The following is a 15491-nucleotide window of genomic DNA, read 5'->3' as shown; positions in this document are numbered from 1 at the left end:
CTGACAAGGAAAATCTCAGATTGACCTAGTTTTGAGAATGGAAAAAAGAAAAAAAGAACTGACCTTTCAACCTGTAAAGAGAAGCTAAGCATTACCATCAGATGTAGTGAACGCTGAGATGCCAGCTTCTACGGCACAAAGAGGCGACGTTGCGCCATTGAGGACCCTGCCGAGATCTCGGAAACCCGAGCAAGCGGTTCTCGCCAAGTCTTGACAGCTTCCTCCCGTCGGGAATTCAAGCCTAGTTGCTTACGAGAAGACAGGTGTTTGGATGGGGCTTGAGAGACTGGAATGCAGTTCGGTTGGAATGCGGGTTGCGGGAAAAAAGAAGAGAAGCTTGACGCCAGGCTCGAGTCGAGAACTACCAATCTAGCTAGCTTACACAATACTATAACTCGGAACTATAATAGCTCTCAACTGTGAGAGCGTATCTGTGGTGTGGTGTGAACTCAACGTCTGGCGAATCTTTCACATTAACTCATTGTCTACATCTCCGCCTATCGAAGGCGAGTCGGGATTGAGTGAACGTCAGCAATGCAACTACTAGTGCTTGTTCTGCAAGGAGGCACTTCGTGCAACCAGACTCGTCTCGATCATTCGCCCGAAAGAAAGGTGCTCTTAGTTGAGTTGTCATAATATCTACTTCTCTTCCTTCTCCGCCGTGGATTCCGATGCAGGAACCGCCTCACTCTCCTTGGATTCATCATCTCTTTTTTCGTCTGCGGGCGTTTCTGTTACCTGCTCCACTGCCTTGACCTGCTTAGACTTAATGATCTTTTGCAGGTACTCTCCCGTTTCCCCAAAGCCATCCACTTTTCCGAGTTTTGTCGTGAGGAATTCAATGTCGTTGTTCATACTGGAGATGGTCAGTTCAACTGCCTAGTTAAAACTCAACAGAACTTACCTTTTCAGGCCAGTTTCAGTCTTGGGATCTGCTTCTCTAAAACTTGACCCAAGCTGATCCCTGTAACTAGCAAACACAGGAAGCATGATCATCTGGATTGATGTCTCAGGGAGGTGCTTCGTTAGGACACGATGCAGAGTAGTTGTCTCCTTCGCCAATGTTTCCATGTATGAATGGACGCCCTTGTCTCCATCTGCTTCCCAGTCGATCGTCTTCATCGTCCGTGAGTGAATGGCTGCGCGGCCGCCCATGATCTCAACCAGTTTCTGGTAGATACTATCTTGATGCTCTTGCAGTAGTCGTCTAATCTTGTCGAACTCACCCATGAGATTTGATACGCTCGCTCCGGATCCAGCGTGACGTCGCACAAATTCCCTAACATGCGGGATCAAAGTTGCTGTGAATGAGAGCGCCTGGGAGGCCAAGGCCAAATGCTTGGTGGTGATGTTCTTTAGCCCAGCTGACCGCGTTGCCCCGGCACCAAGAATTAGCTGGGTGCATCTCGAGTTGAAGAGCTGAAGATACGCGATTAATGAGGTCGCAATATCAACAGTCATAGACGGTATACCACTGATCAGATGAGAGAACTTGGCGATTCCATCTAAACATAGAATGGCTGACTTTGGTAACATGAACGTCTCTGAATCGATTGTAGCAGTCCTGGTCTTTTCCTTGCCGGTTCCGTTTGTTTCGATTGCATCGTCCTCATTGACAGGCTCTAATTCCGAACTAGGTACCCAAATCTTGGTACTGTCTGTCCACTCATGAGGATCATGCGTGCTGCTCCCCAGGATGGTATTGAGCAACTCGGTGTTCTTCTCGGTAAAGTCTTTGGCATTCCACTGATCAGATTCCATACCCTGAGCGAGCTTCTGCATTTCAGCATCGCGATTCCGTTGCACGAAGTCCTTAATGTGTCCGTTAACCACATTCTTGAGTGACGTGCCGCTTCGGCCAGAGATCGACTCGCATTCGGTGGCAAAATAGAGGTTGAGTGTAAAGTACCGGAGGAAGAGGGTCAAAGGCAACTGTGCAGTCTGCTCTGCTCGAACCTTTAAGACCTTGACGATTTTCTCAATTGCCACGTCGACAGCTTGGCCAAGGAGATTAGTAACGTCAAGGCTCTTGTGGAGCTCCTCCTGAACCTCGAATGTTGCACTGTTCATAGGACTGCTTGGGAATCTATCTGGCCTCGGACTGGATATCGGTGATCTGACTGTGGGGGACATCAACCCTTCCCCTTGTGGGCTCTCAGTGAGGGAGCTGGTAATCTCCAACAAGACCTTGACTTGTGTCGTAAGTCTCCTGAGTGTCTCTGTGACTCCAATGTAGATCTTGATCAGAAGGTCCTCACCATCCTCAGGATCCAAAGAGCGAAGATTCCGTGCCAAAATGGAAGACTTCTCCTGATTTGACAGATGACGGCCACCACTTGCAGTAGAGACTGACATCATCGACTCATTGTCATCATCTGTAGAACTGGGCAGGGGGCGTCTGATCAAGTTTCGGATCTCACGCAAGACAGACTCTCGGTAAGCGACAGTCGCTTCGGCGATATGTTTTGCTCGATGCAGACCAATCATATTAGGCAGCAGCTCGGTCTTCAATTTATCGGTATTTGTGAGATAGGTTGGAAAGACTGAAGGAGACCTAGCATGGCTACCTTTGGATCGACTAGCTGCGTTGCTCCACCTGAGAAGAATCTCTTGGGATGACACAGATTCTACGTGTCGTCGTAGATCACGTATTAGAATATTCTGAAAGTTGGTTTCGTATGCCTTTCCTATGCGAGACCGCAAAGCTGTTAGATCCGCGTGGATGCCCTGTAAAGCTGAAGCTGAACGCAGGTCCCGCAACTGAATCTCAGGTTCATTTGCAGTGGTAGCGTCCCTTTCGCCTGCGATAAGCTTTTCAAGAGAGTCGATATTCGCCAGTGCCTTATCGACTTCCCCTTCGTCCACTAGCGTCTCACATTTTGCAAGGCCATCCGCAATCTGCCTCAGCTGAAGCACAGCATCGTTGAGTTGACGTAGATTTTCTTGGCGCCTTCGCTGGTAGACAATATGGAGGCCTCTGGTTGCAATTTCTTCGTCCAGAGCTTTCAGCTCTTTTCTGAGTGTCTTAATTCTCCCCACGGATTCCGCGGCCTCTGAGTGCAGTTCCTTCAACGATCCCAGGGCAGTAAAAAACGTTGTTGATGCGGCGGAGATGGAATTGATTAGATGAACCTCGATAGTGTCCATGTACCAAGACAACTTCTCTTGCAAAATTGCATTGGTTGCAAGAGCCTTCCTTGGCGCGGCAGCGCTTCCGTTGAGTGAGCTTTGCCCGTCATTGGCGTTGGCGGGTCGGATAACCTCGGATCGTTCGCTCACAATGTCAAAAGTTCGGGGATTCTCGAGATGGAATTCATCGTCAAAGTACACAGTCGGGATCGTTGATAGAGGAGGGGGTCCATGCGTGGACCTTCGAATGAAGCCAGCACTTGGTCTTCTCACAGGGCTGTGACCATCATTCGAGTTCATTGAAGAAAGTGATGCAGTCGAGCCTTTCCGAGTTGGACGAGGTTTAGGCCCCGGCCGCAAGTATCCATCACCACTCGGTTCGGTCGTGGTATCTTGCCGGCCAATGCGCTGCTCTTTGTTGACATCCTCGTCGCTATCTTTCAAGCGTTGAAGCTGTTCGTATAGGCTTCCGATCTGTGACAAATAGGGTTTGAATTCCTCAGCGTCGACCTTTGTGATGTTTGTCAACGTTACTGGGGGGATATCCCGAGCCGTCGGGGGTTTATGCGCGGTTGAGGCCGGTGCTGAGGTGTGAGGCTGAAGACCAGTTCGTACAATTGGGGGTTGAAGAAGGGTTGAGATAGCTTCAAGAGGTTAGCTTTACAATGAAAGATCCGTGAAGTAAAACCAACCATTCTGACTTGACTCGTATACTGAAGCTGCCAAATTACTGGGAGCACTGTCAAGAATACCTCCTACTGAATGTATGGAGCTCGCTGTAGAGCCACGTCGTGATGACGGGTGGGGATGCATTTGAGCATGTCTGTGGCTGTTGCTGCGACCAAGTTAGTCCCGTTTGTTGGTATATAATAAAGGCACATAAGACTACCTATGAAAGGGAAGCTCCCCGCGACCTATAGGCGACAATGCCGCAAGGTTGTCCGCAGACTTGGTAGCGTTGGGAGAGCTGGGAGAGAACATGATCAATGGAGATCCGGATAAGCAAGGACAGCTTCAGAGGTGAACGTGGGATGTAGATTAGTAGGGTATCATCGCACAAAGGATTGCAAACAAAATGTGCACCGTCAAATGTATATGATAGCTAAGATGTGAAAGGACAATTAAGTGAAGAGAAATAAAGAGAGGATCGGAATCAAGAATGCGCCATCATCACCAAAAAGAGTCTTGAATATTACCTTCAGTACCTCGCCGTCTAGACACCTTGTAAGTTACGCAACCTGCCCCCCTAAACCGATTGTTGCCTTGGCGTTGGCACGTGATGATAAGCGCTGAGCCTCTGATAACTGTCCCTTTAGGTAGAGCTGCAACCACTATATACACGCGTCGCGTCTCGAGGGACTCCGCGTTTTCGCGTAAATTGACCTAAGGTTACCCTTCCAACTTGCGGAGCAAAGCCCCTCCATCGATCCACAAACAAGATCTCCAAACTCCCTGGTCAACTTTTGGGCTTGCAACGAAAGGAAAGGAGTGATTCACCAGATTATTCAAAATCACGCAGATACACAATGGACCGCGGATCAATCTACTCGGCTCACGTCTATGAGCCGAGCTACGCTGAAAATGGCGATACTCGAATGCAGCTCCAGACACAGCTTGAAACATTCATCCTTGATTTTCGACTGGATAACAACTTCGTCTACAGGTTTGCCCCCAAATATCTAACCTTCGGCAGTTCTTCATAATAACGGTGCTGTAGAGATCAACTCCGAGAGAATGCCCTTCTCAAGAGATACTTCTGTGATGTCAACATCAACGACTTGATCAGCTTTAACGAAGAACTCGCCCACCGATTAACATCTGAGCCAGCAGAGATTATCCCTCTGGTAGGGACCACACAGCGCGCAACATACAAATCTCTAACAAGTCAATAGTTTGAAAATGCATTAAAAAAATGCACACACCGTATCGTCTTCCCCCATGAGCCCAAGGCCGAGATCCCTGATCACCAACTTCTCCTTCACTCGAATGCCGACGACGTTTCGATCCGTAACCTCGATTCCGTGACCATTGCGCGACTGGTGCGAGTCCCGGGTATTGTCATCGGCGCCTCTGTTATGTCATCTAAGGCGACAGGACTTCATATCCAATGCCGCAACTGCGGACACACGCAAAACATCCCTGTCCTAGGTGGCTTCACAGGTGTCACTTTGCCTAGACAATGTGCTCGTAGCCGAGTTCCCAACGACCCAACTCCAAAGTGTCCTTTAGATCCCTACTTTGTTGTTCACGAAAAGTCTGGCTTTGTTGATCAACAGATCATCAAGCTCCAAGAGGCACCCGACCAAGTCCCTGTCGGAGAACTGCCTCGACACGTTCTCATCTCAGCTGACAGATACCTCACAAATAGGGTGGTTCCCGGATCGAGATGTACTGTTATGGGCATCTTCTCGATCTACCAAAACAAGGCTTCCAAGAACTCTTCCAATGGTGGTGCTGTAGCCATCCGTACCCCTTATCTCAGAGCTGTTGGAATCCAGACAGATATCGATCAAGCAGCCAAGGGAAATGCGACTTTCTCAGAGGAAGAGGAGCAAGAATTTCTGGAGCTCAGCAGACGGCCCGATATATACAACGTGATGGCCGACTGCATTGCGCCCTCTATTTACGGTAACCGCAATATCAAGAAGGCAATTCTTTGTTTGCTGTTAGGTGGCTCGAAGAAAATTCTTCCCGATGGAATGAAATTAAGAGGCGACATCAACGTGTTGCTTCTTGGCGACCCCGGTACAGCCAAGTCACAGCTTCTGAAATTTGTCGAGAAAGCGGCTCCTATCTCTATCTACACCTCAGGAAAGGGCTCCTCCGCTGCAGGTCTGACAGCATCTGTTCAACGTGATCAATCTACTCGGGAATTCTATCTCGAGGGTGGTGCCATGGTTCTGGCTGACGGAGGAGTTGTGTGTATTGATGAATTTGACAAGATGAGAGACGAAGATCGCGTTGCAATTCATGAGGCTATGGAACAGCAGACTATCTCTATCGCAAAGGCGGGTATCACCACTATTCTGAATGCGCGAACATCGGTCTTGGCTGCTGCCAATCCTATCTTTGGTCGGTATGATGATATGAAGACTCCTGGAGAAAACATCGACTTTCAGACTACTATTCTGTCACGTTTTGATATGATTTTCATTGTCAAGGATGACCATAGCCGCGAGAAGGATGAGACTATGGCCAAGCACGTTCTCAGTATCCAGATGAATGGTAGAGGCGCCGAGGACATGACTGAAACTGAAATTCCCATTGACAAGATGCGACGATACATCACCTACTGCAAGACGTGAGTTGCAATTCCAGCCTCCACGACCTTATTTTGTTTGTACTAATACCCGGCAGACGTTGCGCACCCAGATTGAGTTCCGAGGCTGCTGAAAAGCTTTCTTCTCACTTCGTCTCCATCCGACGCCAGGTTCATGCTGCTGAGATGGAAGCAAACACACGTTCCTCTATTCCCATCACAGTCCGCCAACTCGAGGCTATTGTCCGTATCACCGAGTCTCTTGCTAAGCTTACCCTTTCACCCATCGCCACCGAAGTACATGTCGATGAGGCCATTCGACTGTTCCTGTGCTCTACAATGGATGCCGTCAACCAGGGTAGCAATCAGGGGAGTCGCGAGTTGAACGATGAAGTTAACCGCCTTGAGACGGAGCTCAAACGTCGCCTGCCTATCGGCTGGAGTACTAGCCTATCTACACTCAGGAGAGAAATGGTCGAAGGTAAAGGATACAGTGAACAAGCGTTGAACCGAGCATTGATGGTTCTTCAACGGAGAGACACGATCATGTTCAGGAACCAAGGTGCCCAGGTGTATAGGAATGGAGCTTAATGTGGTGACGAATTCAGATAATGTCAAAGGCTTGTTTGTCAATTTCGACAGATGTCTTAGTGTAGACTTTGTTAATGAGTAATGAGGCGAGATCATTATGACTGTTGTATATGACCAACCTAATTAAGATAATCCAGTTTAAGCATGTTCCTCGCGAACTCTTTGATATCCTAACCATGATATGATATGCCTCGGTAAAAAAAAGTCGTCATCCTCTTAGAATGTTCTTTTTTAAGCATCGGCTGCCGTATGTTTATCTACTCCATCACCCAGGCCGCGGTACATTGTAGGGCCAAGGCCGGGGCGAGTAGGGCGGACGTGGGCTAGGGGAGGATTTAATCCTAAATAATAAACAGACTTAGGCAACTTAGCATAAGTTTAGGGTAAGTTTAGGGTAAGTTTAGGGTACCTTATATTAAGTTTCTTTTAAGACCTTATATATTAAGTTATTCTCTTAATACCTAGCTTAATAATTAAGATTACTTTATAATCCTTATAATTTAATTTTATAATAAATTTTTAATATAATACATTAAGGCCTAAGTGTTAAGTGTGTTTATTCTTAAGTTGTGTTCCTTATACTGTATTGTCTTGCAACTTGGTCTAATTTATTATGAACTTATTAAGCCAGCTTTTATACTTGTAAATTAAAGACCACTTATTTAATTAAATTATAAGGTTTAAGGCAGCAGCTATATAACCTTAAGACTTATTATTAAGGTTCTTGTGTTTTTTCTTGTAGTGATAACGCCTTATATTGTGATATGCTGAAAATAAGCATATTGTGTTATCTTATTATCTAAGACCCCAATTTAGTAGCTATACCTTGCGTATTGCTACAGGGACATTTTGACTTTTTAATAATGTATTAAGGAAGTTTGATTATTCCTTAACCGTGATATCCTTTGTGTTAAAGCAAATGTTGTGATTTTCTTTTTTCACGTAGCATTTTCCATGGGTTCATCTGCTCCACCATTGGGAGACGGGGTCGGGGCGGAGGTGGTGGCGGCGGCGGCGGCGCCTAGGAGCCCAAGAAGTTGACCCAAAAGGGCCACGGCTGTTGCTGCTGGGGGGCTGCCTCCGCTGCTGCCAAGCGGGCACGGCAAACACGAGCCTTATGGCCTTATCTTCGGCACTGTATATTAATGTAAATTAGTATATTATCTTGAAGGAGGAGAGCAAGAGAGTTAAAAAGCCTGGAAGCAGTGGTCTGATCAACAGCTGAAGGAGATTTGATGTCTTGAGGTGTTGAGGTGTAGGAAACCATAAGCACACTGCGCTCAATATGAATATTTCCAAGCAGTTTGCGATAATGAAAGAGATTTTTGACCGGGGGATAGAGCTCAAGCGTATGGATTGTAATCAAGGGAAAAGGCAGTAGGGGAATAAATATTCTTACGTAGTTGCAACGCACATGGCGCCGACCACCACCACCACCGACCTTGATAGGATTGTACTGGTTCTATATATGTATGTTAGCATATAGCTCTCAAGTCTGCAGCAAGCTTCTTACGGTCATTGTCGACTTGAACGTGTGAATTCGATAGGTGCTTTGTTGGCTTGAATGTGTGATTTCGATAGGTGTTTTGATGATAGGAATATGTGATGCCGATGGATGCTTTGTCGATAAATGTTTGATTTCGATAAGTGCTTTATCGACTTGAACGTGTGATTTCGATAGGTGCTTTGTCGACTTGAACGTGTGATTTCGATAGGTGCTTTTGACAACAGGAATAATGACTGGCTTGTGGCGGCCAAGCGTTCATAGCGACGTCGCTTTTTCGATGGGATGCCGATGGATGTTTTGATTCAGAAGAAATGAAGCTGAGGAGCGGGGTAATACGTCAGTGCACGTGATTATTCCAGGCATCCATGAGGCAATATTTTCAGGCACCAGCAGAACGTTTTGGCAAGAGCGAAAGCCGGTAGGTGCACTCTACCGAATTTATTATAACGGGCAGTACAGGACATCTATTAAATTTCGCCTTAGTCAAGGGAATTATTCGCTTTGAAGAATGAGCATACCATACATTCTCAGCTCAGTATAAATATCACGAATTTATATGTTGGTGTTTTACGCCTTTGAAAATTGAGCTTTCTAAGTTTCGGACATTAAATCTTAGTGGTGCAACTTGCAGGGTCCAGCGCCGGAGGTGTGGCGCTAAACAACGCTCATGCAAGGTACCAACTCTTAATGCACCCAGGGGTGTTACTGTAAGGCAAGATATGCACTACGCCAGTGGAAGGATCATAGCGTTTGAGATAGGCGTGCCTCAGGGAGCATGAAAACACCAGACCTTGATATAGGATGTCAAAATAAACTCAGCAAAATGTATACTAAGCTTATTAAAGGTGCCCTAAACTTAAATAATAAAGATATCCTAATTTTAAGCAAATTTAAGTCTTTTTGTCATTTAGGATCAAGGTCCTGGGTTTTCTTTCCTCCCCTAGGCGTGACAACAGGGATTTGCACGATCAATATCCTGCAGATGGTGAAGACCATGGTCAACTCGGTATGCCGCATCAAACTTGTCGTGGGACTGTATTATGAGGATCATGAGGTGATCTTGGTCATTGAGCCACGTGTTGAGGGAATGGCCCGGACGTGGAAACCGGCGTGCCACCCTGAGATGCCCAGGTGTTCAAAGAAGAAGATCTGCTCAACAATGGCTTGCCCAGGTCTTACTACGCTGGTCGCATACTGGTCGATCTAATTATCCGAATTATGTTTGAAGAGAAAACACGAATCAAACAGAACTGACAGAGGCGCAACGAAAGAGGAGGGGGCCCATAACAATTCAGATCTTGGTTTGAACAGAACCCAGCCATGGTAACCTAAGGTACGGGGTTTAATTCAATAGCGTTTTTACCGTTGTTCCTGCTCTGTGCTACTACTAGAATGCATTTGACCTCATCGTGCAATTGGGCCAGACAAGACTTTTTGCTCCTGTATCGACTACATTGGAACCAAACCCACATCTATGCCAACACCCACTACGGATAGAGAAATTCAAATCTTACCAACCTTGATGCTGCTCTCTAAAGGTCGGTGCTGAGGCCCAGATCCTACCCCGTGAAACTTCCGTATGTGCTTAATTTGTATCACACATTTGAGAAAGGGAGACGAGGAACACTGGTGAGTGCCTCATTGAATAGACTTGCTTGTGCGAGTCTTTGTCAAGCTACGGCGAAGAGCATTGCTCGACCGTCGCTCCAACTCGGCCTCGTGAATCTCCTCGGCGGCCTGATCCTCCGTGATCACCTCATGCTTGGTACGCATCTTTTGAAGGACGTTGGCAGCCTCTGCAGCGTACTCGCACTTCATACGGATAGTTTCCCCGTATTTGTAGAACAAGAACGGGAATGGGATACAAGCAACAGCCAGGAAGGCAGGCACAGAACTGGCCCAATGGATGCCCAGGTTTTTGTACATGTATGTCGTGAAGAGGGGAAAGGCTGCGCCAAAGAGGGAACGCAGGACTGAGTTGGAAGCCAGGACTGAGGCACTAAATATCACGTCTTTTAGGATTAGCTGTAGGATATAAGAAGGATTGCTGCAACAAACTTACATGAATCTATGAGGTAGTTCAGAAGTGACAGAAAAACAGAAACTAAGCCGCAAGCGAAGAATGCTGAGCCTATGATAGACACAGTCCAATGCACATCTTTGCCGTTGGTCCAGGCAAACCAGAAGAGGCCGGCTGGAATAAGTATCGAGCCAACCAGCGAAGGGGGCAGCCTAGCTTCAGGAGGTGCATGGCCGCCGGCGGCTTCGGCAGCTCGGGCGTATCTTTTATTGTCCAAGATAGTCCCAGTAACTGCAAATAGCATTCCCACGGCGATGCCAGTGAAAGCAAGTCCTCCGATTCCTGGACTCCATCCGCGACCCTGCTGGAAGACAATTGGGAAGGCAGCAAAGCAGAGGTATAGTGTTCCGTAGATGATGGCCATGTACAATGAGGTTAGAAGAACAATGGGCTCTTTGATTAGCAGGACCCAGGGACGAAGTATCGCAGTCTTGAACTGTGTGACAATAGTAGTGCGAGGACGACCAACATCCGTCTTGGAGATATAAACCTTCCCACTCCTTTTAGAAAGGACAGCTGCTCGGCGACGCAAGAGATAGGGGCCATAGGTCTCAGGTATCACCAGTGAGTTAACAATCCACACCACACCGGTGAAAATTGAGGTCATCCCCATCACCCAGCGCCAGCCTTCGCTCTCACCGAGAAAACCGCCAGCAATGGGGCCTGTTGTGGAATACTCAGCGTCTTCTTCGCGATATCAAGAGTGTCGAACTCTGTGTAGGGGGTGGCCTACCAAGGGTAGGGCCCAGGAAAGGGGCCATGGCAAAGAGAGCTGTAGCGAGCCCTCGATCTCGAGCTTCAAACATGTCAGCAATAACACCGCCCGCGTTGGACAATGGCGATGATCCAAAAGAACCAGCAAAGAAACGAAGTACGATCAAGGCCGCCATGGTAGGAGCACCTGCGGCACCTGCATTGAACGCGGTCAAGGCCATGAAAGAGACAAAGAATGGAATCTGTCGACCATAGAGCTCTGAAATATCTGTTAGTCAGTCACATACCAAGAAGACCTTCTTTGCCTTAGCAACGGGCTCCCTGGGTTTGGGTAGTCTAACCAGATAGGGGTGCCCATAGCAGAGGGCCTACAGCGAATCCAAGCACGAACATAGAAACGCCAAGTATGGCAACTTCAGTTGAGACATGGAAGTGTATCAAGATGGATGAAAGGCCGCCAGAGTATGCCGTACTGGTGAAGGTAACGGCCAATGTTGCTATGGCCTGCAAGATCGTAATAAGCCACTTCTTCGATCGTGAGAAGTTCAATGCATTTCGACTGTCGTTCGGGAGGAACTCAACAAGATATGGTGAGTCTGATGTTCCATGACCAGTGTAGTCGTAGTTAAGAACAGCGTCAGTAAGGCCGACTTGGTCAAGAATGAGATTGAAGTGTGAGGTCTTGGCATTTATCTGCTGTGACTCGATATCGGTTGTATTGGCCGTTGTTGAAGAAGCTGAAGAAGGAGGAGGCTGCAACTGTGTAGCGGCCAACATGATGGCGATGTGTATTCCGGTCTTACAACTGTGTGACGCTTCTCAGGGAAGAATATAGACGGAAGTCTCAAGTCGAGCAAAGTTCAATATAAACAGTCGTGTGTTATTTGAGTGTACGCCTCAGGTCGGTATACTGACATCTGATCTCGCAGATCAAGAGCTAGGATAAGAGCAGCTAAGAACGGCACATTCCAAGGTATTATACCCATCTCATATTGATCTTAGTACTGTCTGGTCCCTGTTCAGATTCACGGCCCGTCCTCACTTTGTAGCAGGGAGCCGATTGGAGCGTACAAACTGTTATCCTAGGTGGCACGGATCGGCATATGCTCTATCAGTTGTTTATAGGCACGAAGCATGTAGCAAACACTAATGAATGCCACACAAGGGTGCAGGATAGAAACCATCAAGGCTTCCAATCAGCCGAAATCCGTTTGAATCCCGTCCCCAAGCTCATTTTCACTGTGGCTACACTCGCTCATCTAACATACAGTGTTGTCGAGCAGTTGGAGCAACCTTGAGCTGAGGACAAATCGGGGTTGCATAGGACAACCGACAATGTGGTTCCCTTCCAGCGCTTCTGATCGCCTATAGACTATGTCGGTGATGGTACTCTATCAAACACGTCTCGACCCCGTCGGGAGATATCAGGCTGACTTCCATGCACACATAGAGGCTATCAATCGTAGATGAATGAAGCCGAACCCCGCCGACCTTATCTGACTAATGTTAAGCATTTAAGTTTTGCTAGAAATGTCATCGGCAATCGGCATCTTCAACATCCGTTTTGTTGTACGCGATTCGGTTCCGGCGTATTCTTTCGAGCCCCATCATGTTATTCTGATCAATTTGACGGAAACTCAATTCGAGGCCTGTCCCCAACGGTCCCGTTTGATAGCTTCTCGAACTGTTACGTTAAATGAATCCAACGTGGCTCCGGATTGATCTCAGTCCATCAGATCAAGTCGAGATGTATGTGATGCTTTTTATTTGTTCACCGAATGGCGGCAGATTGCGGCCGCGATGTGATGGTTGCAACATGGTGACCTACCAAGCTCTTGGTATAAAACAGAGAGTAAACGGGGTTCGGATCCATTCAGACAACCGCCTACCGATCAGGATAAAAAGTTGTGGAGGCATATTAATCACGTAAGATGGTAGGAATCACCCGATACCACGCGGTCTTTCGTCTTTTAAGTTATACTCCTATTCTTTCGTCCTTGATTGAGGAGGCCTAGTTTCAATTCGCTGAGAGCCGTTTGTCGTTATGGATTTGATCTCAGTGGCCCGTGTTATGACGTCTTGTCATCTGCCGAAAGAAATGCCCTGCACCCTTTCCGGGCTGCCGGTTTAATCGTCAAGCCCTCCCCACTCATCATCTTCGTCTGTGGAAGTTCCTTGGCTTGCGTCGAACGCGATCTGACGAGCATTGAGATCATGTGCCGCAGTACTGCTAGTACTATCGCTTTCTGAATCCTCCTCCTCCTCCTCATCCGTATCCTCATCCTCTTCCTTTCTATCGCCACTCTTATCATCTCTTTCAGTTAAAGAGACATGCTCACCAGTGGTTTTCAGGGCTGGCATGCCGAGCATGTCACGGATGATCACACCGTTATCATCTCGCAGGTAAGGACCTTCGTTGCCGCTAGTCTCGATATTCTGTATATCGGGCCTCACAAAACCAGCCACAAAAAAGCCCATAACACCTTGCCCGTCATGTTTATAAGAGCGAATACAAGCCTCTGCTATATCTTCATCGCCTCCACAGGCTTCAGAGAGTCCTCGGACGGGCCATTCTCTCAGCCCAGAAACCTGATCTTTCCGCAACAGAATGCGCCAACCCCGTTGCTTCGCAATGTCGGATTCGAGAGCTCTCATGACAACACGCTCGTTTTCTTGCATGTGGATTGAACATGTGGAGTATGTAATTCGTTTTGCTGATGGAAATTTGAAGGCGTGTAACAGAAGCGTCAGTTGAAATGAAGAAAGCGCCTCTAAGCGTGTTTCTAAATCCTTCTCCGACTTGATGGCAGTCTCGTTACCGTCATCATCTATCATGATCCTGTCATCAGTTGCCTCTGTCTGCTCATGTTTCCTTTTGCGCCCGTTTTGCTTTGATGTCGGACCCTTTCCTGTGCTACTGGTACCTTCTGGCAGGTGAAGGTCCGGCATGGAATCTCGTCCGACAATTCCACTCCCTGAGCAACTTGGATCCAGTAGCAAAGCTCCGACTGACTTGTACTTCTCTGCCATAGGGTCGACTTGTAGGAAGTCTTGTCCAAATCCAATTTTTGTTACAGGCTTCGAACCTGCAATCTTGACCATTTTCTCCAGAGTTTGTGCTCGTCGAGAATCTTTTTCGAATGCATAGATTGTCTGCTCTGGCGTACTGGTTTCTGGTCTGTGTTCTTTGAGGATCGCTGCCAAGTGAGTTGTCTTATTGCCAGGAGCAGAGCATGCGTCGATTAGGTCGCCATCCTCTGCTCTGGGATCTAAAAGATAAGCAGGAAAACAAGAGGCTTTATCTTGTAGAATTATTTTGCCCGTTGTGTACGCCTCGGTTTTTGTGAGATCTGTTCCTGCAGTGATGGCCAAAAGGTTTGGCACATGTGGGTCGATGTATATGAGTCTTCCAGTGTTCGTGACGACCTCCTTGATAGATGTGGCTCTAGAGTACTTGGAGAACGTCGTCTCCAACTGCTCTTCGAGTGTACTCTTCACAGCATTGACACGAACCCAGCGAGGGTAATTCGCTTCTTCGCCGGCGCATTGCCTTTCAACTTGCTCTCTCAAAGCCTCGAGTGTCGGTATCTTTCTCCGAAGCCGTGCGAGCTTGAACTCTGAGCTTATGCGTCCTTTGTGCCTCTCAATTGATGCACGAAGCCCATGGCCTTGTGGAAGAGCAATTCCCTTCTTGGCCAACAAAAGGTCATGTACAAGAAGTAATGACAACGTCGGGGTCAGCTGCGTGCAATGTTTAGCATAGGCGTTTTGCAGTCTAGCGTAGGGTCGGGCTGCAAACCTTGCGCTCGAGTTTCAGAAGTTCTGATCTCTCAATCACTTCCTTCAGAATGAGGCTCCATTTGCAACTCTCTAACACCAAGGCGTAAACTTGGTTTGGTGCGGATTTAAGAGTTTTCTTCTTGAAGACACGCGACTTGAGACTACCGCCTTCAAATGATGATCCCGCCAAGATCTCTGCTGCCTCATGATACAGAGACATTTTCAATATAGTCTTGAGGGACGAAGAGTCGTGTGGTGATGAAGAAAATGTAAGAGAGAAATGCTGGTCGTTCGTTCAACTTCTAACCGAACTTTAGCCGACGGGCAGAATCATTAGTTGTAAGTAACTAGGTACTGTGCCTGGTGTGCTTTCATCAAGGATTTTCGGAATGCGACTGCACGGAAGTGAAAACACAATCTGGCACAATATT

General features: G+C 47.5%; 4 protein-coding genes across 4 annotated transcripts, besides 3 other annotated features; 1 reads left to right on the top strand and 3 right to left on the bottom strand.

The window, feature by feature from the left end:
* Positions 1-639: 639 nt before the first annotated feature.
* On the bottom strand, positions 640-4110 carry FMAN_04646 (uncharacterized protein; the record flags this gene model as incomplete). The annotated part of the gene is made up of 4 exons (XM_041828621.1): positions 640-856; positions 905-3773; positions 3822-3964; positions 4019-4110. The coding sequence occupies 4 exons, from the start codon at positions 4108-4110 to the stop codon at positions 640-642; spliced, it is 3321 nt and encodes a 1106-aa protein (XP_041679465.1).
* Positions 4111-4655: 545 nt separating this feature from the next.
* FMAN_04647 (putative cell division control protein nda4) lies at positions 4656-6979 on the top strand (the record flags this gene model as incomplete). The annotated part of the gene is made up of 4 exons (XM_041828618.1): positions 4656-4792; positions 4847-4973; positions 5022-6430; positions 6487-6979. The coding sequence occupies 4 exons, from the start codon at positions 4656-4658 to the stop codon at positions 6977-6979; spliced, it is 2166 nt and encodes a 721-aa protein (XP_041679464.1).
* A 1123-nt stretch (positions 6980-8102) lies between these two features.
* Positions 8103-8114: a sequence feature (Short protein (FMAN_04648, CVK88882.1) was converted to a misc_feature.).
* Positions 8115-8378: 264 nt separating this feature from the next.
* Positions 8379-8441: a sequence feature (Short protein (FMAN_04648, CVK88882.1) was converted to a misc_feature.).
* A 51-nt stretch (positions 8442-8492) lies between these two features.
* Positions 8493-8498: a sequence feature (Short protein (FMAN_04648, CVK88882.1) was converted to a misc_feature.).
* A 1626-nt stretch (positions 8499-10124) lies between these two features.
* Positions 10125-12057, bottom strand: FMAN_04649 (uncharacterized protein; the record flags this gene model as incomplete). Its single annotated transcript, XM_041828617.1, has 4 exons — positions 10125-10498; positions 10549-11229; positions 11300-11539; positions 11622-12057. 4 exons carry the CDS (start codon positions 12055-12057, stop codon positions 10125-10127), a joined length of 1731 nt encoding a protein of 576 aa, XP_041679463.1.
* Positions 12058-13407: 1350 nt separating this feature from the next.
* On the bottom strand, positions 13408-15280 carry FMAN_04650 (uncharacterized protein; the record flags this gene model as incomplete). The annotated part of the gene is made up of 2 exons (XM_041828616.1): positions 13408-15021; positions 15080-15280. The coding sequence occupies 2 exons, from the start codon at positions 15278-15280 to the stop codon at positions 13408-13410; spliced, it is 1815 nt and encodes a 604-aa protein (XP_041679462.1).
* Between the last annotated feature and the right edge of the window lie 211 nt (positions 15281-15491).

This window comes from Fusarium mangiferae, assembly GCF_900044065.1.
Source record: "Fusarium mangiferae strain MRC7560 genome assembly, contig: FMAN_scaffold003, whole genome shotgun sequence".
NCBI lineage: Eukaryota > Fungi > Ascomycota > Sordariomycetes > Hypocreales > Nectriaceae > Fusarium > Fusarium mangiferae.
This window is presented reverse-complemented; position numbering and strand designations above follow the sequence as displayed.